The sequence below is a fragment of the Ictidomys tridecemlineatus genome, chromosome X (genome assembly GCF_052094955.1).
Source record: "Ictidomys tridecemlineatus isolate mIctTri1 chromosome X, mIctTri1.hap1, whole genome shotgun sequence".
NCBI classification, from domain to species: domain Eukaryota; kingdom Metazoa; phylum Chordata; class Mammalia; order Rodentia; family Sciuridae; genus Ictidomys; species Ictidomys tridecemlineatus.
Window position 1 is genome coordinate 42,515,682 of NC_135493.1, and position 27,030 is coordinate 42,542,711.

At 34.3% G+C, this 27,030-nt stretch overlaps 1 protein-coding gene across 1 annotated transcript in view; it reads right to left on the bottom strand.

Moving 5' to 3' along the window:
• Il1rapl2 (interleukin 1 receptor accessory protein like 2) overlaps window positions 1-27,030 on the bottom strand; it is a 1,069,701-nt gene that overhangs the window by 437,747 nt on the left and 604,924 nt on the right. The window contains exon 5 of the mRNA XM_021725228.3: window positions 10,478-10,631. Coding sequence (XP_021580903.2) covers window positions 10,478-10,631 — 154 coding nt within the window. The remainder of the gene's footprint in view (window positions 1-10,477; window positions 10,632-27,030) is intronic.

A 27,030-nucleotide genomic window follows, 5' to 3' on the forward strand; every position in this document is an offset into this window, starting at 1 on the left:
CCTTTACAAACTACTAGGGATGAATCATAATGACATAAAGAATTGCTGGACAGGAAAAGGCCAGTCTCCCCGACATGCTTGTTCTGTGGACTCGTTTCTACTTAGCTTTGTCTTAGCCACCTTTGCTTTTGGCTCACTCACCATTAAAATGTATTGCTGTCTGCAAAACTCACTGTACAGACAACAGCATTTGTTCTGACCATCTTAATTGACAAATTATTCTACATGACTGCATCTCCTTGAATGAAATAGTTCTTCCTGAAATCCCTATTTATGTGGCTCTATGCTTGAGTTTTTCATAGCCCTTGGTTAAATTGCTGATTTTTAAAATTCATCCTCTATTAAAAAAGAACTATATTAACAATAGCAATTTGTCTTTGGCTATTTAAAAAATTACTTTCTTGTGGTGAAATGGCTACAAGGTCACCTTTATAATTTATTTAGTAATAATAATGATGATGATAATAATACTAATAATTATACTAACATCAATTGCTGAGTACCTTCTTCCTAGAGAGCATTCATTTATTTTCTTCAGTTCAAGATATCAATATTATTCTACCTGTATACATGGGAAAGACACTGAGGTTCAGAGAAGTAAATTAGTTTTCTCAAAATTACAAAGCTAATGTCAGAATCAGGATTTGGGTCATAATATTCTGGTTCTGAAACAGGGACTATGGGAGCAAAACAAGATTTTTAAAAAATTTTTCACTGGTCTTCTCCTAGAATAAAATTCTTGTTTCACTGAACTCCCTTTATGTGTGTGTATGTGCATCTATGTATATGTGTTAGAAGCATCTTCCTGTAGATATGTTGCTCAGCATAAGGCCTCATCCTTCTACATATAAGAAAACCCGTTCTAGTCAAATGAGATCATAGTGTCATGAGCAGTTCATAGTTATATAAGCTTTTACTAGTGAAAAGAAGTCAGGTTTTGTAAAACAACAACTACCCATGTCTTTAAAGGATCATCATTATTTGCTGTAGAACATTTGGAAAAACTACCTCCCAAATTTCAATTTCCATATCTGTAAATTAGGGATGAAATAACATATCTCATAAGATTTTAGGATGTCTATATGAGATCATCTATGTGAAAGCACACAACCCTATCTTAGTTCCATAATTCTATGAGGTATTTATGTATAAGGGTAAATCTTTGTATCAGGAGCAGCAGATCTTGGAGGACATTAATATAATTGGTAAGCCCCTTAGAAAAGTGGCTGTATAGAAACAGAGATATGAAAAAATTTGTTCTATATGTGTAATAAGAATCGTGATGCATTCTGCTGTCATGTATTTAAAAAATAAAAGCAATTAAAAAAGAATATTCTCAGCTTGTTCAAATCACTGCTTCCAAATTAGGGGAAAACAAGGTAGCCAAGACTATCAGACATAAACATAATAGACCTAGAAAAATCTGTGCCCATGGGTGCAACCTAGGAGACATAATTCAAACCTTCCCCAAAACTTTCCTCTCCCAGCAATAACTTGGTGCCAGAGAAGACAGTAAAGGAGTCAAAGATCACCTCTGATACTAAAAGAGAACCATCAGAGCAGAACTGGCCTGGATTGGGCACATTTGCCATATCCTGCTGTCATATGCTCCAACTTGTTCACTCCAAGCTCTCCAAGATGATCTCCTACACAGCTGCTTGCAAAATAAATCCATAGGAACAAATGTTCTCATAGTCCCTGGCTTTGCAGAAAAACAAGGCTGTCTTTCTGTGGATGGGACAGTTAATAGTGTTAGTTCATCACCCTATAGGGCACAGATACATGACACACACATTTTCCTAGGACAAAGACTGGCAATCTCTTTGACCCTGGCTGTCACTATAGGGTTACTAGACGGCTCTGTGCCAAAAGTCGGGGGCACAGTGAAGAAAATCTGGGAGAAAAAGGAGAGACTCAATAAGAATGGCTGAGGAGGACTGATAAAAAAAAATCACTCTTTAAACTGACACCAAAAATCCTCCTTTCCAGTAATCCTAAGCAGGTTATTTTTTTCCCTAGTCCCTAAAGGTCAGGAATAGGGTTGACCTTGTTTCTAGAGAGAACAAGTGGCAGGGTAGGAATTATGACACTCTGGGAAAGGCTCCCACAGGCTCTGCCAAGTTGCCAGAAATTCATAGCATTAGTTATGCCTATGAGTTACAGAATTGAAATATCTATTAAATTGTAAATATGCTAGCTGAGAAGGAAAATTTTTGGCTCTTTTCAGTCACAGATTCCTATACTCCTTGAGATATTAGATTAGCTCCAGCAGAAAACAAAGATCTGAGAAAATGGGTTACAAAGAAGACAGGACATTAGAATATTTAAAATAGGTGAATAAGGGAAAGAGATACCATTGAGGGAAGGTTTGGTACACTGCAATGGCCAGAATAACACAGGAAAGGAAAAGGAGGCCTAGGAGGAAAGGTACTGAAGCTTCCGTGAGCCAGTTTAGTCCTGAGATTTTTGCACCTGCAAGCGTGCAAAAGAACAGTCAATTATGAAATGCACAGTAAGTCATGTGAAAAGTTCTCTTAATGCAGCCAAGTACTATTGACTGCTGAGGTCTTTTTTTATTAAGTCACAAAAAAGGTACAAACGAGATCCATTTTCATGTGATAATTAGGATACAGACATTCAGATCATGTTAACTGGCTGCTCAGAGAGTACGTGGAGGAGAAAGAACATATGCCAATGATTTGTTTCTTTCCGTGCTTCACATCACACTGCTTCAGGGCAACTTTAAGGTGGATTCTTTCTCGGCCGAGCTCTTTATTTTTCTGGAACATTTGAGACCAACTTGCTTCATCATCTAAATCGCCCATCTCTGTAAGGTGATCAATTTGTCAATAGCCCTCCTGTAGTATTACATCCATAAATTGTGCCCTTCACTCTCTACTTGGATGGACCAGTTTATTGGATGGTGTGATTATGATAGCTTTCCAGTGCTGTTCTCAGTTTGTGTATTAACTTCTCTCTAGGCCACTTCAGGGTTTTACATTTTTTCCCTACTCACTACTGAAGATGGAAATAGTGCAGCTGATTCTGAGCAAGCCACACAGTCAGTCACTTGATTAAATGTCCTACTGAAACAAATATTTTAAGGCAAATGCCACAAACAGGCCCAAATTGATTTAGCTCACAAGCATGCTTTATTTGGTCCATAGAGTGCTTTACAATCCAGGGATTTTCACATAAAAACCAGATTTCCACATCTCCTCAAAATTAGAGACCTGGCAATATTGGATTCTTAGTCTCACCTGGCAGCAATCAGTTAGGGCTGATTGGGTGCAGCCAGCATACTCCAATTTGCCACTCCCTATTGCCTGGAACACCTGGTCTACACCACTCTTATACATGACCAACCTGGATGCTAGAAACATTTGAATATTGAGTAGGGAACTCTGCCATCAAATGCTTTTCCTATTAAATTAACAATTATTCTTAAAGACAAAGCAATTGATTGACATACTAACATTTTAGATTAAAGGTTATTTTAGGGACCCTTATACCTGAGCTTGGGACTCACCAACTTTCAATCCTTCCAGGGTTGTATCTCTTCTTTTGACCCAGCACCCAAGATTAAGGGACTTTAGAGAGAATAAAAGGGGGGAGGTAAGGTAAGAAAAGCATGTACTAAGATTCAGGATATGGTGGTTCTAGTTCTAACCATACTATTTAACACCTGCCATTCCCAGGACAAATGTTTTTAAATTTCTCCAAGCCATAGTTTACACTTTTAAAAATTTCTATTGCTACTACTATTACTACTACTAGTACTACTAATGATAATAATATCACCTTTGCTAACTCCATAAAGTCCTTGTGAGCAAGAGAATGTAAAATGATTTTAAATTCATTTGTAAATTTATATTCATTCAACAGGAGTAAAATGATTCAAAATTATAAATTGTTCTACAAACACAAAGCTGTCTTATTGGTACCCAACTAAAGCACTCACCAATCAAATAAACACCCTTCCAGACAAAGCTACAAATAATAATTTTTGAAAACCTGCTATATACTCAGAACTTGGGAACAAAGAAAAGAAATGATCAACAAATGCCATCCTTTAAGGCTTGTTAGGAAAATAAGACAAACAATGAAACATACTAATTATAATTGTGATATACAGTAAGTGCCCAATAAATATTTTATTGAAACCATGAAGTTACAGGCATTAGTAGGATCCCAATAAATTACGTACTCATTTAGCTATTCACTTAGCTTTCCTAATGTTTATTCTGTGGAAACAGCATCCTCAAATGATCTCAAGGGGAAAAATGTGTTATATAGTCATACAAGTTTAGGAAATGTCCTAAAATGCATGCCATTTCACTTTGGTAAATTAATAAATATTAGAATATTATAAGCAATAAGCTTCCTTGGGATGACTTGCAAAAATAAAATTGTTTGAATTTAATCTACCAAATAAACAAATGGTTATAGCCTCTTTTTTCTTCTCCCCTCTCATTTTTCCTCCTCTCCTCTCCTCTCCTGGAAATATCTTGAAAATTTTGTTAATCTCCCTCAGAATTTGAGTTCCACAGAACACTGTTCCCTTGAATAAATTTAATATTTTTACAGGTTCCCAGGGGATCATTCTTCCATCTCCCTACTGTCTGCTTTCAGAACCACATTAAAAAACTTGGATCCTGAATTACTTGTTGCACATAGCATGCACTGATTTATGTGCAAACAGATCTTTACCAACTGAACCATACTGTTTAACTAGATGCTTCTCTATTGCTTCACTTACCCTAGTTCAGTATCACTATCATAACTTCAGTAAACCTATTTGAATCTATTTTTTCCTCAATATGAAATGTCAAATTAATAGGGACTGAGGCACCAAAACATGAAATCTGGCAAATTCCGTCTTTCATGCATTTTTGTTTTTCCTTCTTACTTCTCTGGCATTAGCCCTAGTTCTGATTTGATTCTGCTTTTCATTCCTAAAGATTTTAACTGAGGCCACGCATGACAGTATATGCCTGTAATTCCAGCAACTCGTGAGCCTGAGAGAGTAGGATCACAGTTCAAGACCAGCCTCAGCAATTTAGTGAGGTCCTAAGAAACTTTAAAAAGAGCTGGGGATGTGCCTCAGTGATTAAATACCACTTGGTTCAATCACTGGTACCAAAACAAAAAGATTAAGAGCTAAGGACTAAGCTCAAAATTTCAAGTGTATCCTATGAGGGGTGTTTAAGCTCTAATATAGAATTATTAAAAACCAAATGGTACATGTCCTAAAAGGAATATTTCAGTGGAAAGATGGATGGTGTGACAAATATTTTGGTATTTATTCTCAAGATAGGCAATGTATGTTTAGTGAATGAAATTATATGACTTGTTCTTTGTGATGGTAAAAATTTATATTTAAGAGTCAAAGACCTAGATTCATATCTGTACTCTTACAATTACAAAGCACATAGCCCTGGGCACAGCATATTTCCAAGTTTTAGTTTCTTCTTCTGTAAAATGGGGACAATAATAATAACCACTGTCTTATGGTTGTTGTGAATATTAAATGAGAAAATTAATGAAAAACCCTAAGCACAATGTGTACCACATACTGAGCTCTAAAAATAGACATTAACTGTCTGGGTACCCCGGTCATGATTATTATATAATTGTTGGCTTAAAGACCACTTCCCCTGTTGTATTATCCTTAATCAAAATACCAAATTTCATTTATTCCACCAACTCTCAACCATATCACTACAGTACATGTTTTTTCTCACCCCAGTGTTTCAGCATTAACAGCAGAGGCATAAAGGAACTAAGAGTAAGGACCACAAACACCATGATCATCAACATGAATGTGAAATTTATCCCTGTGTGTATATTGCTACTATTTTCCACACCAGAGGAAGTTTATTCTAACAACAATGTAGTCTAAATGAAACTTGCAACAATGCACCACTGTTAAACTTTGCAAAGTGGAAATTAAAAGCACTTGCTGAAGTCATGCATTTGAACATCTTCACCACAGACTGATCCCAAATTCTACTTTACAGTTTTACCAAGTTCTGCACATCTAGATTGCTATGCTACCACTGCTTTACAGTGACCGAGCATCAAATCTTTGAAGCATATCCATAAAATAAACCCTCTAGTCATAGCATTCAGACACCAATGTTTAAGGGATTACTCCCAATATGTGAAAAGACTACAATCAGGAACTCTAGAGATATCTACAACAATCCAGAGGAAGAGTGTTATTTGCATATTCACTAGATAACAGGTTATTGGGATTTTTTTCTAAGTAGCCAATGCTCATTTCTAAAAAGCTTCATAAAAGCATGAATTTGTGAAAGATTTGTCATGTGAACTGTGAATTACCTTCCAGATAAAGTTAATTAGTGATGGCTTCCTGTATTTATTCATTTTTAACACCCCCATAATTTATGTGTACCACTGACCTTCTCAAGGCTGACCTTGTCCTGTAATCCCAGGAGACCCTATTCCATTACCCTGCTCATGTTCTCCCACTCCTTTCCTCCTCCTTCCATTATCACCTGCTCTACATTTTCACAATGTTTTAACCAACTCCCCTGTCTTTCTTTATCACTTTAACTAGCCCTCTGCACAAATTCAATGTGAGAATACAGGGGAAATCTATAAAATAGCAAATAGTTACCTAAAATATGCCATGGGATATAAAGCTGCCAGCTGTATTCATCATTGGCAAATGACCTAAACATGTCTATTTATTCTTATAGCCTCCCTGTTCATCTGCAGCTTCCAAAACTATAAAAAGAAATTTCCACAATAACATCACACAGGTATACTAAGATTTATATAACCAAAGTATTCCAGACAAGTTGCATTTAAAGCAAATCCTATTTAAATGTAGTAAAAAGGTAACTGTTTAAGGAAATACTACAGCATATTATTTTATTATGAAAGAATAATTTCATAAAGCACATTGTTACTTTCTAACTTAACAGTTTTTAATACCTGGATCTTTTTATAATTGATCTTCTTAAAATAAATATCAACTATAAACCTTAAGAGAACACTTGTTTTACTAAAGACATATTTCTCAGAAATATCAATTTTAAGAGAACAGCCAGAAAATAACCTTTAAAAAACCTTTAAAAATCTGAAAATCTTGTAAAGCTTGTATATTTTCAATACTCCATATTATAGAATGTCATATTATTCAATTTTATAATTAAAAGGTCCCATTAATTTCACATTGAAATTCTTACCCTATGCCTGTATACTCCTAAACTCAAAATAAGTTAATATTTGTCTTTAAATAATCTCAGCTTTATATTCTGAATTATGAGAGGACACTCTGTTTAATTTTGTTTTCATAATACTCAGCATAAAAAGCCAGTATAGCATACATTGCAAAAAGAATCAGCTTTCACACAGCAACCTCTTTAGCTTCCATTTCAAGAAACCATTTTGTTTCTACATGAAGCATAACATTTAAACTATTAATATTTAAACTTCATATTTCTCATGTGAATCAACATTGACCCAAAGATAATCATGACTTAAATTTGAATTTTTCTTGTATCTAGTTCATTGCTTGGCATGTAATATATACTTAGTATATTTTTTATTTGAATGGTAAATAAATGACTTTTCATTGATTGAGGTTGCTTTACCCACGTAATCCCTTGACAGGTTTCCTGTGGTTACCAATGACCATCATATTCATGATAGCTTTTAAAAGTTTAAGGGAAACAATTTGGGGCCTATGGAAATATGATTGTTTTATGTGTGTGAACCAACATGCTTACAAGAAATCAAAAGCACCATTCTTTCTTCTAGTGTTTCTCAGAGAATCACTCTTAGAAAGCATATACACAAATGCCTAGACAAAAAGGTAAGTAAATTCTTTATCTTATTGATGTACTAAACAAGAATCTGAGAGAAAGACATGGGAATCTGTATTTGAAGATTTTTCTCCTCATCCTTCCTGGGTCTCTCCACATGACTCTGATGTACATTAAATTTTGTGAACCTGTTGGGCACAATGACACATGACTGTCATCCCAGAAACTCAGAAGGCTTAGGTAGGAGGATTAAAAGTTTGAGGTCATCCTAGGCAAATTAGCAAGACCCTGTCTCATATATTTTAAATGAAAAGGGCTGGGGATATAGCTCAGTAGGGGCTCAAACCTCAGTATTTACCAAAAATCTAAAAAAAAAAAAAATAGAGGGTGAACCTCTGTAAGGGATCCAGATGAAATTTGAATCCCACAGTTCAATTATACTAAAAGTTTAGAGAAAATAAATCAATGCCTTATAAGATACACAAAAATGGCTCTAGATTTGCCTTTCTAGATTCTAAAATAAAAATAAAGATGCAAATTGTTGCTATCATATTTTATTAGATCAGAGTGTAAAGGAGATTTGGTGTTTAATTTATTATTGTTCAATTTAAACATAAACCAAATACTACAATATTACAAACTGTAGTAAATGATTGCAAAACGAATGTGTTTCCCAAGCATCTGATAAGTATTGGTGATTGTAGTCAAAGTGACAATGCCATAGCCTTTGTGCATGGTCAGCATGGTCAGGTCACTTATTAATGATGTATAACTGCCTATGATTGAATATTCTACCATGAATGAGTCCAGGAAGTCTAGTTCATGTTGAGGAAAACAGAAACTAATCAAAGGCAAATATTTGGAATTTGGAATTGGCCTGATTGATATGATAGTTATTTTTTAAAAGCCCATGAGAATGGAACACACCTTGGTGCCCTTCAACAGATGAATGGATAAGAAAAACTGTGGTGTATATACACAATGGAATATTACTCAGCCATAAAAAAGTTGACTTTATGACATTTGTAAGTAAATGGATGGACCTGGTGATTAGCATGATAAGTATAATAAGCCAGTTCCCCCCCCCCCAAGAAAAGATTGAAAATTTTATCTGACGTGTGAAAGCTAACCCACAATAATGGGGGGGGGTGAATAGATATTCAGTGGATTAGACAAAGGGGGATGAAGGGAAGAAAGAAGAAATAGGAAAAGAGAAGACAGAAGAATGAATTTGAAATTATTTTCCTATGCACATATATGAATACACCATAGTGAATCCCATCATCATGTATATCCATAAGAATGGGGTCCCAACTAGAATAAGATGTATTCCATGCTTGTATAATTATATCAAAATTGATTCTACTGTTATGAATAACTAAAAAGAACCAACAAAAATAAATAAAAAAAATAAAAGTCCATGGGGGAAAGAACAGCAATTCTAATCCAAAGAACTATTTAAACTTTCACAGAAGGTGCTCTCCAAATTCAAACTAAAGTAAAACTGTCATTTATTATGATAGAGAGTGGACAAAATGTGTGTACACTCTCACTTAAAATTTTGGAAAGGACAAAAAAATACCCAAATTTAAATACACATATGGGTTTTAGCACTGAATTCAGCAAGTATTAATGCAAGTTGACTGATTTTAAAACTACCCCAAGAGATCTTCCAGACATAAAAAAGGAAATAAAGAAGAAAAATGTATCCCTACCCTTAGCAATGGCATGATAATTAACTAACTGGTTGATGTAAACATTAGGTGATTAAACAGGTAATGCCCAAATACATTAATCATAAGTAAATCAATGTAATCAATATTGCAATTGTCTGAATAATTTCAAAGTTCATCATAGCTCAGACTTTATCCAAAATACAAATGTGTATATGTATATATAGAAACATACACATGTGTGTTTTAAAATCATATGTATTTGAAGTATACAGCATGACATTTTAATATACATATATATGGTGACTTGATTACTGTAGTCTAGAAAATTAACTTATCTACCTCATAAAGCTATTTTTTCACTTTTTTGTGTTAAATGTACTGAAATCTATTCTTTCAGCAAATTTCAAGCAAACACTATAACAGTATCAACTAGTCATCATGCTATATGTTAAATCACTAGACTTATTCCTCCTACATAATCGTAAATTTGTATATACCTTTTGACCTACATCTCCCTATTTCTATTTCTCTGCCCCACCTACTCTCTCTTGATGTATATTCGACTTTTTTTTCAGATTCTACATATAAGTGAGATTATTATATATTTAAAGTATTTACATACTACAGGTTGAATATCCCTAACATGAAATCCTAAATGCTCCAAACTCCAGAACTTTTTGATTGCTGATATGAAGCCACAAAAAGAATACTCCATACTTGTCATCATCTGATGGGTCAGAGTGAAAAATACAGTTGCACTAAAATATCATATAAACTTACCATATGGTTATATGTATGTGTGCATTAGGCTCTTGATCCTTAAATTAATCATATTCTACATATAGCACTTTTCAATGAAATTTATTAATAGTATGCTTTCCAACTATTTGATTTGCAACCAATTCTAAGTTCACAGAAAGTTGCCTCCTTGAACAAAACTCTTTCTTCCCAAACCAAGTTACATTTAGCATTTAATTTGCTGTATTTGATAGAAACAATTCCTACCTGTAACTTTCAATTCAGTTGTTCGTCTTACAAGTTTCCCTTCATACTTAAGTTCACATGTGTAATTTCCTCCATCTTCTTCTTGAACTTCCTGGATTAGAAGAGCATTTCCTTTCTGTATTATTATACTTCTCCACATTTTTGGCTTGCATTCCTAAAGAGAAAATATTTGTAAGTAAATAAAAAATAAATATTCACATCATTATATTTTCATGCTGGCAAGTTACTGCTTTCACTTTTTTGCATTCTTCTCTTTAGTTTCAAAATAGGTAGCTAAGGAGTTAAATAAATGACCAAGCAACATCAGAAATGTATATTATTTTATCTCATTCAAATATCATCACCCATCACATTAAGAGCCACTTGAAATACCTGGCACCAATAGCCAGAAGATTTATGAAGCATTCTGCAAAATTAGAAAAGTATACAAGTCCCCTAAATGTAAGAGATGTAGAGTAGAACCTTAAAAGTTGCTAAATATATAATGTCCTGTTTTTTTTTTTTTTTTTGTACTTGACATGGGTATTTCCTAAAAGTCCTAAGAGGATATGGTTCACTTAGATATTTAGCTTACTCCAGGGGAGTCTTAAGCATTATTAAACATTCATAAAATGCTTTTTCTTTGGCAAGGAAGTTTATAATTCTTTCATTAATCCCTCCTTATTGTAAAACTAATACAAATACTCCAGAGCCTTCTTCCTTGTGGTCAAGATATCCATTATGAGGCTACAAGAAAGGGTCTAGAAAATTTGGTTAAAAGAATTCTCTAGAAATGCAGCTAGGGAAAAATAAGGATGTGCATTGGAAGAAATCATCCACTTATTTTATATGTTCAGTGACCAGAGAATAGGTTTGAGTTTTGAAGTCAATTTGTTTTACTCCTCTGATGGGAATATGAGCAAGTCTTACTACTGGGATTGGACTACCTTAGAAAGGAATGCATAACACTTTTGCAGACAGTGACACTATTACAGAGAGTGACAAGCAATAACAAATTATGTAAGAATATTCAAGAATTTTTGACCACGTGGCATTGTCTTTAGCAACAACTTCAGTCGACTTTGACATACTGTCCCAGTCTGTCTATTACTTACCACAAATTTTCAACCAAAGTGGTAACCAAATACTATACAAACATCAGCGAAGGCATAGGGGATAGCTGTGAGGGAGTGCTAAACAATCAAGGCAAAAATATGTTATCATCTAAATTATGATTCTCTTGAGGCAAGAAATTGTGAGACAGAGTAATTGGACAATAGTAAAAAGCACTTTCCACTTTCTTCATTACAGCATTTACAGTATCTGCATCTACTCCTGTTCAACCACACCCTCCTCAATACATCCTAAGTGTTCACAGAAAGTTAGAATCTATGCTGACTCTCTAGCCTCAGATGTGTCTCTGTGTAAATGATTTGAGAGAGTAATGCTCATATTAGTGTTTGACCATAACAATTTTTCTTCTGTTTGCAGGAGTTTTGACAAGAAAACACAAAAACCAGCACTTAAGTTCAGAGGTATAATATTTAAGAGATATACTTGCTTTATGTACAGTACAACTACCCACACACATTTTCAGAGAGTAAATAATATTATGGAGAACATATAGATATAAGATTGCTTTACTCCCTAGGGTCTTTCGGAAGAACAGTTAAGGGTCTGTCTGAAATTATATTACGTACCATGTCTGGCAAGGTTTATCACCTATATGAGATTTGCTTCTGAGTTAAACCTTGGGATATAAGGTTTCTGGGAAAATGAAGAGAAAAGTCTGAACAGAGAGGAAAAAACAGCCCAGCTGCCACTGTCGTCATACAATAATAATCCACAATTATTTTCGCATTGCTTCCAACTCTGATAGCCTCATATTTCTAAAGAATCATTCTGAAGGTCATTAAACAAAAATATGGTCCCTCTGGGCATTTTGAGAGGAAAGGAAAATGAAAACTGAGCTGAGGGTAGGCAAATGAGCCCACATACTCATTTTATTCAAAGATAAATGTTATTGTTTTCTCATGTCATTTGGTGGCAAAGTCCATATGCAATTAGTTCTAACCATTTTCATTTTCCCTGATCACTGTTTTGAATTTCTCCCAGGAAGTAAAAACTAAAGAATGTATAAGCATTAGGAAATAACTCCTGACAAAGAACTGCCAGGAATATTTATATGTTCTTTGAGACAGATCTAGATAATCCAATGTGGCAACTTTCCAAGTCCCCACATCCAGGTTTATAAAGGATTATTTGTATCCAATAGGTTTGTTTTTTGTTTTGTTCTTTTATTTCTGAAAACTGTGGCATAAGAATATGCCACCTCCAGGTTACCTCTAACCCTCTGGATACAATGTTGTAAAGATGAAGAAGAAAACTGCCTTTAGGTTGAGATACCTCTAGGTTAAAAACCAGAGTTTACCCAAGTTCTGTGATCATGAGAAAATTTGCTTAACTTCCTTAGGTCTCAATTTCCTACTCTGCAATATGGTGATAATACTAATTATCATCAGAGCAGCCAGAATCTAGAGGCTTGCAGGATTTATTCATTATATCTTGTTGGGCAGCACTATATATAGCAGTCATCCAGCACAGAAATTGTTTTTATTTCTAAACCTTTCCAGTCCTGGATCATGTCTCTCCAGAACCTCTGACTGTAGATGGTAAAAATTGGTGCTAATGGACTAATCATATAAAAATAAATCTTCACTAATTGGTTAACTATCCACCAGCAAGATAATACTTTAATGCAGTGCATTAAAAGTTCTTTATATCTATGTGTTTTCATTAAAACATACAGATCCTAAGAGGCCACTCCAACACTAACTTTAGCAGGTAGTATCAGGAACTATATTTTGGTCAGAAGAACCCTTAAATTACCTCTCCCTTTATTCCATGTAGATGATCATCCTGATACTTACTTTCATCTACCATTCACAAAGTTACTTTTTTGGCCATTCTACTAAGGTCTGGATGTGTCTATATAGAAGCTCAGATGTTTTTCAGGCCCTTAAACCCATTATTTGCAATGTTTCTTCCCTATGCGACTGGCTATTAAGCTTAAAAGTTGTCACTGCTTTTCTCCTGACTCTTATCTTCCTAGTGGAAAATCAATGTCACCATACCTTACTGCCCCAGACCTGTTGAGAGATTAATTCTGACAGCCTGTTAGGCAAAGAAGTTTGAAGTATATAGGCTAAGTCTCAAAATGGTTGTTTCTCTGAGACTAGGACATCTTCAAAGACTCAACTATGTGCAAGCAGATAACATTGGCCTCAATGTTCAAATTCCCTACTATTCAGTGCCCCAAGATTATTAAAATAAATTTTATCAACTTGAAGATTGAGACCATTTTTTATGAAGTTGCCTATATTCAACAAGCAACTTCATTTAGTGCTCTGACCATTCACAGAGCAGTTTGTTATGCATATCCTTGCTTGGCCAACTTAATGGCAATATGTAAAGCCCAGGTTCTTTTCTTCCCTTCTTCTATGGGTGGCAGACATCCCATGACAGAAGTTGTTGTCTTGGGAACCCTGAATACACCACAAAAACATTTATTGACCAAAACCTTTGAAGTGAAATATTGCCAGACATATTTGGATATTGGAATTTCCACCTTGAATATTAATGACTGAACTCAATCTAATTATGAGATACCACCTTCATACTCAGAGGTGCTTTTTAATCCATTTGACTTGTGGTTGTGGTTGCATTTGTGCCATTCACTACACACAACTCATTCCTCATGATAAGTATATTAAAAAGATTGATTTAAATATTTCTTCTGGTTCTGAGTATCACAAAGCAGCTGCACAACCACAAGCCAATCAACTTTAGATTCCCAAAGCACTTCTGTTTGAATACCAACACCCAGGATTTCAGAACAATTTCTCCCTTTTCCTCTGGAGTCTGTCCTATCCCTTGAGGCACTCATATATGTCTAACACACTTTAGGGAACCAAACTTTCTGCAAGTTGAATATGGAAGAGATAGTTAGAAACCCAACTGTAAATTAAGTATTAACCTTGCTGTTAAGGCTTGGATATATGGTGTTCCCCAAAAGTTCCTGTGTTAATTCAGGAATATTCAGAAGTGAAATGATTAGATGAGAAGAACTGCAGTCTAATCAGTCCATTCTAATTTGAATAGATCAACTTGGTAGTAAACTGTAGGTAGGTGAAGTGTGATTGAAGGAGGTAGGTCATTTCAGGGGGTGTGCCCTAAAGGTTTCATCTTCCCTATAGGCTCTTCCCCTTGTTCTTTCTGCTTCCCAGACACCATGTGGTGAGCAATACTCCTCCACTATGCTCTTTTTCATAATGTTCTGCCTCACCTTGGGTCCAGAGTGATGGATTTGGCTAACCATAGACTAAAACTCTGAAGCTATGGACCAAAATGAACTTCCCTCCTCTTAAGTTGTTCTTGTCAGTATTTTGGTTATATCAATGCAAAGCTGACTAGCACACTTGCCCTTTTTTAACCCTCTCTCTAATCTATTTACCTGGGATAAACGACTCCAAGAAGTCCTTCCCTGACCAATCTATACTTCTGCAACTCTATCTTTGTAGCCTTAATGTTAAGATTGGGAGCTGTATTAGTCAGTTTTTCATGGATGTGACCAAAATACCTGACATAACTTAAAGGAAGAAAATTTATTTGGGCTCAGTGTTTCAGAGGATTTGTCCATCATTATCTGGCTGGCAGAAACATCATAGTGGCAGGGCAAGGCAGAGGAAAAATTGCTCAGTGCATGGCAGCTGGGAAGCAGAGAGAAAGAGAGAAAGGGGCTGGGGAGAAGGTATATCCCTCCAAGGCACATTCCCAGTGATCTACTTCCTCCAACGTGGTCCTACCTCCCAATAGTTCATCCAGCTATCCAGCTAGCCAATCCACTGAGGAGGTCAGAGCTCTCTTGATCCAACTACTACCTAAAAACCCCACCTCTGAACCTTCAATACATGAGCTTTTAGAGTAAAATCCAGATCCAAACTATAATTGTAGCCCACAGTCATTGAACTGATAAAGTCTAGACTCAAACACTTGGACTAGAATCCCAAGTTCTATATTATTGAACATGCTATTAAGTCAATGTAAACCTTAGTTGCATCATCTATAGAAAACAGGTGGTGATATTCTTTACCAACTGAGATTATTATAAGTATTAAATGAGGTAATGTATATAAATGCTCTGTAATATAAGGTATCATATGCTGAAATCACTCAAGAAATATTAAATATTATTCTATTATTGTTCATTCCCTGGTAGTCTGTTTTCAGATTATATAAGCATCCATTATGACAGATGAATTATCATAAATAGTTAATGTGACTCACATTTCTGGAGGAGTCTAGAGGCAATACTGTAACCCAAAGTTATAACAGTATGCTAGGATCAACTTCAGTTTCCAGTCTGACATGTAAGTAGCCTAGAAGGCATCAGCACCATTGTCACAATAAGAAAAAATGCTGAAAAAACCCCTGAAAATTGACAACTCTTCTCAGAAACATCAAGTAACAGATGTTACAGAGAAAACTCCCACCTACCCCTCTTAAAATGAGAGAGACAGGACAATACATAGATTCACAGCTCACTAGGAACAGAACTGCAGAACTGCCTTGCTGCAGCTAGCATCTGGTATGAACACCAGCTCTGTCTAGCTTTTAAATTGGAGAAAGAAAAATAGCCAGCTCCAGCTCCCCTAAACTTCCTGTCCAATTAGTGAAGGATGAGAATAAAGATGAGAAGTAGTTGTGGAGGTAAGAGCCCAGACACAAGTCAGGGTAAAAGACAAAGTCCTAATCACATAACTATAGTACACTTTCCCTTGCCCTATACCTTACCAACACATTCAGAAGGCTTCTGTCTAATAATATGGGTTTAACATTGAAAGAATTGTACAACTCAGGCCATATCAAGGAATAAGTCTCTAGAAAAAAAAATAAAGAGAACAGGGCAGTAAAAAATCAGGAAATCAGAGAAAATTTTCACCCCTAATACCTCCAATTATAACAAATAGTAGACACATTCTAACTCTTAGCCAGAAAAAATATAAAGGATTAGGATTATTTGCCTCAGATTCTCTTACCAGTCAGTACATCATGTATGGCTTTCAACCAAACATTACAAGGAATACCAACACACACACAGACACACACACACACACACACACACACACGTTTGAAAAGAAATTATCCACACTAGATTGATCTGGCAGAGATTTTATTTTTATCAGACAGGCAATTTAATAAGTATGATTAAAATGTTCATGACTCTGAAGGAAAACATGGACAACATGCAAGAAGAGATGGTTCATATAAACAGAGAAATGGAAATTTCAGAAAGAATCAAAATTGAGTGGTACATATCAAAACATTGGAAAAGAAATAAAGAATGCTTCTAATGGACGTACTAGTAGAGCAACTGTGGAAAGAGTCACTGAGTTTGAAGATAATGTCAATAGAAACTTTCTAAACAGAAAAGAAGGAAAAAGAATGAAAAAATTGGATAAAATATCCAAAAATTGTAGGACAAATACAAAAGTGTAACAATGATAAAAGGAATAAAAATAGTAGAATAAGAAGATAAATAACAAAAGAAATATTTGAATTCTAATGCTGGTTGATTCATTTATTTCAGCAGCCTTGGTATGGGCAAAGAATGTTGTTTATGTAGTCATAATGAACATTTGAGCTGAGTTTTAATAATATATAAAAGATACACAAGTAGGACATATCAGACAGAAAAAAAATAACATGTATAAAAAGAACTACTCAGAAGTGAAAAACTATGAAAACAAACAAAATTATAAATTCTTTTTCTCTGTTGGGAGTGACTATGTCCAGATATAAAAAATCCCTAAGTCCCATCCAAGATTCAGGGTTCAAATCCTAGAATCCTAGTATAGCTTATCTCAGAGGGCTATTGATTAAGTCTGGTATAAGAAGATATTTGGTACAATGTCAGGCCCTGTAAACACTTGATAGAAAAGAGCTGTCAGCTAAATGGTTTTATAGACTCTACTGGAGTTCATTAAATAGCAGTATCCCTTGATCATATGTACATTCTAAAAGATCATTCTTGTGTTTACATAGAAGATATACTAGAAGAAGTACACTGTTTAAGAAGTTTTGATTTGCTTTGATGAGTTTTTATCTGTTATATGCCATTAAGGTTATACTAAATGTCTTCTAAGCATGTGTTCTTATAATAATTTGGGAAATACTAATAGCAAACTCTTAAAATTGGAAAAATTTAAAGCATATCTATTGAAAGACAGTAAAGGTAGACAAAAACTAATCATGTTGATAAAACCAGAAAATATAAAATCAAAACCCAATATTAAAACACCTTTGTCCCCAATTAACATAACTGGAAACAATCCAAATGGCCATGAACCAGTGGCAAATGGTTAAACAGTAGTACAAATATACAGTGGAATACTAGTAATACCACTTAGCAATAGAAAGGAAGGAACTATTGCTACATGTCATAATATAGATGAATCTCAAATGCATTATGCTAAAGAAAACATGCCAGACACAAAAGCTATATATCATGTAATTATATAATATTCTGTAAATGCCAAATTATAATAATAGAAAGCAGATGAAATTTTAAACAAGGACAGTTGCGAGAGGAGAGGATTAAGCATAAAGGGACATGGAGGAACTTGGAGTGATAGAAATGTTCTAAATCTTGATGTGGTATATATTTTTCAAAACATAGAGAATCAAACTGTACATGTAAAAGGGATGAATTTTTCATTTGTAGATTATACAGAATAGTATGGCATAAAATAACTCAGCCTTAAATTCCCAATTAGAGTCTTAGATATCTTATTAATTATTACTGACTTTTGTGCAATGTTTCTATTTCTGTCATTGCAACAAATATCAAATAAGAACTTTAGTCATAAATTTTTATCACATGTCTAGGATATAAAGAGATATTATTGCATCTAATTTACATGTTGAGAAATTTAAGCCTAGCAACATTATTTATCCATTTTAATGATACCATGCTGACCAGAATGGAAGTCCTCAGACTTAAAGCATAGTGTTTTACACATATATCAAATACCATTTCTTCTCACATTAACCAACATATGTTATAATTTATAAGAAGTAAAGAAGCCCTTTCTCACTTTAATGATGTAAGTAGGAATAAAAACAAGGACAAATGGATATTAAATTTTACATCACTGGTAGCAGTTTCAAGATGCACCAAATTAAAGCCTTCATGGACATTTCAGTTAATTCATTTGGATAAAAGTGTCTGAAAATTCTCATTACAAGATTATGAATTCAAGGCTAGAATATAATTGTATGTACAAAAGAAGGCATAGATTATTTTTATTATATTTCCAAAACTGATTCAAAAGCCTTAAGCATTTTGGTGAAATCTTTTTTTCTTCTTTTTTGATCAAAAAGTGTTAGTCATTTGGACTGTGGTCTTATGAGGTCACAGATGAACATTTCTTATCCCTTTAATAAAAACAGTCATAATATGTGAGAAGATAAGTCAATATAAAACTCCTATCTTTAGCAATTTAACTTGTTAAAGTGAGTGATGGTATTTAATACTGTTCATTCCTAAACTCACTTTTTTTGTAGGTTACTTTACAGCTCATTTGGAAATTTCTTAGAGTATATGAGTCAGATATTGAATTATTTTTTCCAAGTAAACAGTCAACTATGTCAATTCCACTTTTTAATAATTCATTATCCCCCTCCACAACCATTTCTTGATTCTCTATTTTATTCCATTACTCTTTTATCCTGTTCTAATTTTTAAAAAATATTTTTAGTTGTAGGCTAACACAATACCTTTATTTATTTCTATGTGGTGCTGAGGATCAAACCCAGTGCCTCACTCGTGTGAGGCAAGTGCTCTACAACAGAGCCACAATCCCAGCCCCTTTTTCTAAATTTACTTTATTAATCGATGCTATTTTTCAGTAATTGTTAGTGTTTGGTAGAATAAGCTCCCTCATATGAGTGGTTTTTTCCAAATATTTTTGGCAATTCTCATTCACTCATTCATACATATGAACTGTGTAATCATTTTGTCAATTTTCAAAAAAAATAAATTCTACCAATTTGCATTATTTATACGCATATAAAAGATTTAATCTTTCATCCTATCATAATTTCATTTGCAGAAACATGTTGTCACTCTCCATTAATTTAGATCAGGTCTCATGTCCTTTAGTAAAATGTTTTGAGATAGGTCCCTTCCCATGATTGTTAAGTGTATTCCAAAGTGTTTTATGGTTAATCACTGTTGAAAATGAGATAATTTCACCTTTCCCTTATACATGACTAACTGATCATTGCTAGTAAAACAAAAGCTATTTAATTTTTATGTTTTTAGTAACTACCTTATTGAATTTTCTTATTCTATTTTTGTTGTTACTGTGGTTGCTGTTGCTGCTGTTGTCTAGTCTCTCAGATTTTCTAGGTATAAACTCATATAGTGTAAAATTAACATTGGAATTAATGTGACCAAACTTTCTTTTGTATATAAACGAATAGAATACTATGAATTTAACATCATATATATCCATAAGGCACTAATTAAAATGCACATAAATAAATAGAAGAAAGATGAATAAATTATAGTAAAGGGAATGAGGGAGGGGGAGGAGAGGAAAAGGGAAAGTACTGGGGACTGAATTATAGGAAATTAAATTTTGTGCTTGTATAATTATGTCAAAATGAAACCTAATACTATCTGTAACTAACATGAACTCTTAAAAATAAAAATTAAGATTATTTTTTTCAATTTTTCAATATTTATACAGAATATTTCATTTAGTTTTCATATTGCATCAGCTAGAACCCCCAAAACAATGTTGAATAACAGTGATGAGAAAGAACATTTCTATCTTGTAAGTTGTAGGTATAAGAATATATGTATGTTAATAAGGATGCTCACTATAACATTGTGCTTATTAAAAATAAGATTGGAAAAATGAATATATGTAAGTGAAAGAATAGTTGAATAAAATAAAGTAGCTCCATCTCATCAATTATTATGCTGCTATTAAAAGTGAATTAGGTATGGGGCTGGATGTAACTAGTGGTAGAGCATCTGCTTAACATCACGAGGACCTGGATTTGATCCACAGTAGCAGAAAAAATAAATCTATGGAATCAACATGGAAGGTATTTTTAATATGTTTATATGTGATGAGGAGAGCTAAAGAGTGATATGTATATTATATTCCTTTTTTCATCAAACGAAGAGAGAAAAACGTAACAAGAGCACATGTACAAACATAAATCAGTATGAAAGTATATGTTACGTTTAAAATGGAATGGAATATAAAGAAATGGTTTTCTTCATGCACTTACAGATTGTTTTTCAAAATGATAAGTTTTTAAGTACACACACAAAGATATACAGATTGAGTATTCCTTATCTGAAATACATGGGATCAGAAGTGTTTTGGATGTCGGATTTTGGAATATTGCATACACATAACGAGATATCTTAAGGGATGGAACCCAAATATGAACGTGAAATTCACTTATGTTTCATAAACATCTTAAACATATAGCCTGATGTTCATTTTATATAATATTTCAGGTAACTATGTATGAAGCAAAGTTTAATTATGTGGAGTTTTTCGCTTGTGTCAGGTCACCACTCAACAAATTTTGAATTTTGGAATTTAATCAAATTTTGGATTTTGCATTAGAAATTCTCAACCTTTATATATACATACACATACATATACAAATGCAGATAACAAACATTCACTTCTTTTACCTATTCTATGAGTTTTCTGAAAAATTTAGTAAATGTCAAAAGAAAAATGGAGAAATATATTTCATTAGGTTTAAGCAAGTCACATAACCTCTTTGGGCTTCAATTTTTTTCATATTTGGGTTCAATGTCTTCATATTTGAGGAATGAATTGTACTAAGTAGGCTCTAAATTCCATCTCTATGCTATTAAAATTTCTGCTATTCAATTCTACTTTAATCATAAAAAATCTCTTTCTTGTTCATTTGAGTCTTTGTGGATGCTTAGAGTCACTACAGAGTCCTTAAGAAGTATTTCAGGATTTGTTTCTGGAGAACAATTTTGATAGAGAATCCTATGATGCATATGTAAATAGAAGATATGTAATTCTCATGTGTAAATAGCTGATAAATGAGAAAAGTGAAATAGCTTACAGAGGGTCACTTAACTAACAGGTGGTCAGTTAACAGTGATGCTAACTGAAATAGTTCAGATAAAGGAGATATAGCCCCTGTCTACACACCCCTTGTATTTGACTAAGATTAAATTACTCAACTGTCTTTAGGTTTTAAAATTATATTCATCTGAAAAAAAGCCCAATTAATAAATGGGCAAAATAACTAAGCAGACATTTCTCAAAACAGGAAACACAACTGGCCAACAAATATGTGAAAAAAATGTTCAACACCTCTAGCAATCAGAGAAATGAAAATCAAAACTACACTATTATTTCATATTAATCTAGTCAGAATGGCAATTATCAAAAATACAAATAATAATAAATGCTGGCAAGGATATGGTGGGAAAGGTACACTCATAAATTGTTGGTGGAACTTCAAACCACCAAGACCAATCTGTAAAGTAGTATGGAAATTCCTCAAAAGAATAGAACCAGAATATGACCCAGATATCCTACTCCTCTGTATTAAAAAAAAACAACCTAAAATCATCATACTACAGTGATAAAGTCACATGAATGTTTATAGCAGAAAAATTCACAGTAGCCAAGTTATGGAACCAGGCCAGATGCCTGTCATAGATGAATGGATTAATAAAACATGGCATGTATGCACAATGGAGTTTTACTCAGCAACAAAGAAGAATGAAACTATGGCAACTGACAGTAAATGGATGGAACTGAAGAAAATCATACTAAGTGAAATAAACCAAACTCAGAAAATCAAGGGTCAAATGTTTTCTCTCATATACTGAAACTAGAGAAAAATAAAGGAGGACTGTATATCATAAAGATATAGGAAAGATCAGTGGCCTAGAAGAAGGGAATTGAGAGGGAGGGAGGAAAGATGGGAAAGAGGAGGTAATGTGCAATTAATTTAATAAAATTATACTATATTCATGTATAAATATAGCACAGTGAATTCCATTTTCATGTATATCTATAAAATATTGATCAAAATAAATAAATAAACAAGTGAAAGGAAGACCAGTAGAGTAGAGGAAGGATAAAAGAGGGAGGGAGGAGGGGCCAAAGTAGGAAATGAAATTCCTACTGGAATGTAGAAAATGAAATTCCATGTGTATATGATTTTGTTTACCCCAACTAGTTTGGTTATTATGTTTAACCCAAATATTATGTATAACTATAATTCACTAACAAAAGTAAAAAAATTGTGTGCCTGTGTCTGTGTGTGTGTTTATCTGTGTCACAATTTATGGGAAATTAAATCAGAGTTTCCAAATCAGTGGGCCACAGCACTCGGGTGCTACACAGGGGTTAGTGTTGTATAAACACATTGATTCCCTGTTTTGCAGTTCTAAATCAGTCAGAAAGGACCTGGAACAGCTCTAGCACTCATGACAGATTACCCAGTCACTTCATTGTGCCATATTATCACTTTCTAAGCATGCTATTATATTAAAAAGATTTGTGAAAGACTTGTTGACTATTATATACCATGAAAATATTAATCAATCCTCTGTATTTAAACTTTTCTTTGCAAATACTCATATTTATGGTAAAAAAAAAGGTGTGTCTGTTGCACTTTTCCTCAATACAAGATGTTACTGGTCACAAGTATATCTGTTCTTTACATGTTTTCATTGTTATAGTTCCTTCCTGGAGAGTTGAAAACTTGTTTATGTATCATCCTCCACAAGAACAGGGAAATATGTTTATTTTGGTCAGTTTCATATTCATTGTACAAATGAATTAATTAGTTTGTACTAAACCATATATTCTCAAACGATACCAATTTTAACTAATGGCAAATATTTGAAATTAGATCATTGTGGCAAGTAAAAAGATTCAAATTGGCATCATGGACCTCATTAACACCAGGCTACCATCTAAGGTCAAACAGATGAACTTCAAAGTGTATATTTCTATTTTCATGGCTGGTGTTCTATTAAGGTTAGAAGATTCTTTGGTTTAGAAATAGGATAAAGGGGCTCACTCTATACACTCTTGTGACAACATCATGCTGAGTTAATAATGAGGTAGTTTCAAATGCTCTTAGTTCGATAAAGAAAATAATCTTTAACTCCTATTTCTAAAATGATTTTAAAAACACATTATTGAATATTATGCTCTAACATCTAACTTCCATTCATGTAGTGTTAGGAAGAACTTCTAAAAGAATAGCCCTTCTCCTTACCTCCTTTTGCTAATGGATGAAGCTCAGATAGAGGATAAATATTAAATATAGTCATCTTATACATGTCCCTTGCATTCCATAGGCATGCAGAATTGGCTTGTCCATCTTTATGAACACATCCCCAGTGCTACCTGATTCACTTCTACCTTTCGGAATGGTGGTTTTTCAGAGGTTAACTATTGCATATTTCAGACAGTCTTGGAAACACAAAAGAGAAGATGAATGATATAATCTAATTAAAGAGTAAATAAACAGTAGAGAGAGTTGAAAAAGAAACTAGTTTAAAGATTATACATGTTTGAAAAGATAGCTGGGGAAAATATTATGCAAAACATACTTTTCAGTATTAAAATAATTGAGATAAAATACTAGACATATCTAACTTTGGATGTGTACCAGAATGAACTCTGGACAAATGGATCCTCCCCTTTATATTGCTGTAGCCCAAGAAAAATTGCTTCTTGGATAACCAGGTGGGGAATACACAGACTGAAAAGCACATAGAGAAGATTATCCAAATATTTACTATATGTGGAAATATTTTTCCAATACATCAGAATATCTTCTCAGATTTATTTGAAACACTGTATATGAAACCAAGTGATAAAATATATTCTTAAGTTTCAGGGACTATGTTTTAACTTTATATCTTGATCTCTTTGTATCTTACAGTGACTAAGAAGGTAGGGCCACAGGCCAAACTGTAAGTCACAAACTGCTCTGTGACTTTTGCTAAGTCACTTATTTTGTCTGAGTCTTTTTCCAGTTACCTCTTCCATAAAATGGGGATAATAATATATAACTTATATGGTAGTTCTTTCTTTAAATATTTATTTTTTAGCTATAGATGGACACAATATCTTTATTTTATGTTTTTTCAATGTGGTGCTGAGGATCAAACCCAGTGCCCCATGCATGCTAGGCAATCACAGTACCTCTGAGCCACAACTCCAGCCCCACTTATATGGTAGTTCTAAAGATTGAGTTCATCCATCTAAACACTTAAAATACAGAATAGCATGTGAGAAGTATTCAATAAATATTACATATCATTTTGATTATTACTTATCAATGATGAAATGTTACATAAATATTAAATATAAATTATTAAATATTTAAAAACAGAAATATTAAAATAGTTGTTGCATAAAATCTTCCAGTAATTATCTCCCACAGACACACACGTTTAACTGCCTACATACCCACCAAACAAGAGGTAAGATACCGTAGAGCCTGCTTTAAGTATTACAAAACAAAACCCAAATTACTTTGAAGATAGCAGAAAGAAATTGTCTACATCACCTTCCTTCAACTTGAAGCAGCACAGCATAGAGACACCTTTCACATAAGGAGGTAAAAAGATTTATGCTCAGGTCCTAGAACTGAAACCCCAGTCCCAGGCCCACCACAATGATCCCTGGTACAGGCAGAGATCCATAACCCCTTCTGCCAGTATAATACTAACAGACTGAGCCAATGAAACTATGATAGTTAGGTAGCAATTAGACTGCTGCCACTACCCTTCCTCATCTTGAGCGGCTGACTGAGGAGCAAGAATTGCAATCTAGTACAAGACTTATCTTGGAGCTCTGTGCAAGGCTTGTCTCAGTGAGACCTAGCAGCATATAGAAATCAACAGCCCTATACCCTGGTAAGAGATCACAAACAGATCCTGCAGATCTGACCTGGCATTAGGCAGAGACCTATGTACTAGCAGGAGAGACTCCAGTTTTGGCCTGCACCATCATCATGGTTTAGTGGGCTTGTGACATACCCTCCTCCTCCATGATACTGTGTAGATCACTGTGGTTGGGAAACCCAGCACAATCCAGCTTAGTGTCAGCTTACATGGTCAAAGGACTGTCTTCACCAATCCTACCCCAATTTTGAACACACAATGAAGAGCAATACCCTATTTGCTGGATGTAGGACAGCATAATAAGCACTGAACTTTTCCCTGAAACTTATTGCCAGGCTAGTAAAACCCAACACTGGGCAAATCCTAACAATCACCTGCCCACAGCCTGCCTGCAGGAGGAGCCTCTAGAATAGCTCCAGTGCTGGGGAAGAAACATGACCCCAGTTTGTCAGATTTCTATTCCAACCAGAATCACCTGGTATCTGGTTGTAGTGGTATTGGGCTATGAGTCCAACTCAGCAATTGGCAACCCATAGTAACTTGACCTTACTCCTTCCCTAGTGCTGTGCTGGTTTTAGCAGGCCATGAGATTAGGATATGACACAGCCTGGAATCACTGGTGGCCACAAGTGTGGCATAGGAGCCTGGGACTAGTTAATTCATAGTGATTCTACCCAGGCTACACAGAATCCCACAGTCTATAGCCATGGGCTGGTGACTGTTGACTAAGTATCTGGGCTTACCCTGGAACACACTACTCTTTCTAGGTTTATTTTGATTAAATATAGATTTGGGACAAACCTGGGCTTAGATTGCCCTCTAGTGCTGAAATAGTGCTAAAACACTAATAGCATACTCAAGGCAAACCTGGGCCTGGGTGCCATCCAGTGATGAAATAGTGGTAATGACTACAGTCTCAGAGAAAAAAAGCAGCCTGTTAGAATTTCTGGAAGAACAGGTGGAAAGCCAGATTAGGAAGACTGGAATGAATACCTAATTCTTCAATGCACAGACAATATCATGCCAATAAGCATTAAGAGCTTTCAGGAGATCTTGATCTAATCTACTACTCAAAATAAAGCATAAGAAACTGACCAAGCAATGATCAGTATGGGAGAATCCCCAGAGAATCTAAAGCAACTGTTTGGAGAAAACTCAGTGAACTGGAAGAAAACACAGAAACATTTTAATATTCTAATAGAAAAATTTAAAACTGGGAGTAAATAAATATCAAATAGAATTTCTTGAGCTGAAAAATACACTCAGGGAAATTAAAAACACAACAGAAGGAATTAATAACACAATAGATTAAACAGAAGAAAAAATCAGTGAGCTCAAAGGCAGGCTGTTTGAAAATATAGTCAGAGGAGAAAAAAGAACAAAGATAAGTGTCGAAAGCTTATGGGAACTTTGGGACACTATTAAAAGAGCAAATATTTGGGCAACTGGGGTCCAAGAGGGAATTGATTATGCCAAAGTGATAGAAATCTTATTCAAATAAATAATAAGAAAAAATGACCCAAACCTAGACAGGTATAGGAAGGTCAAATGTCACCAA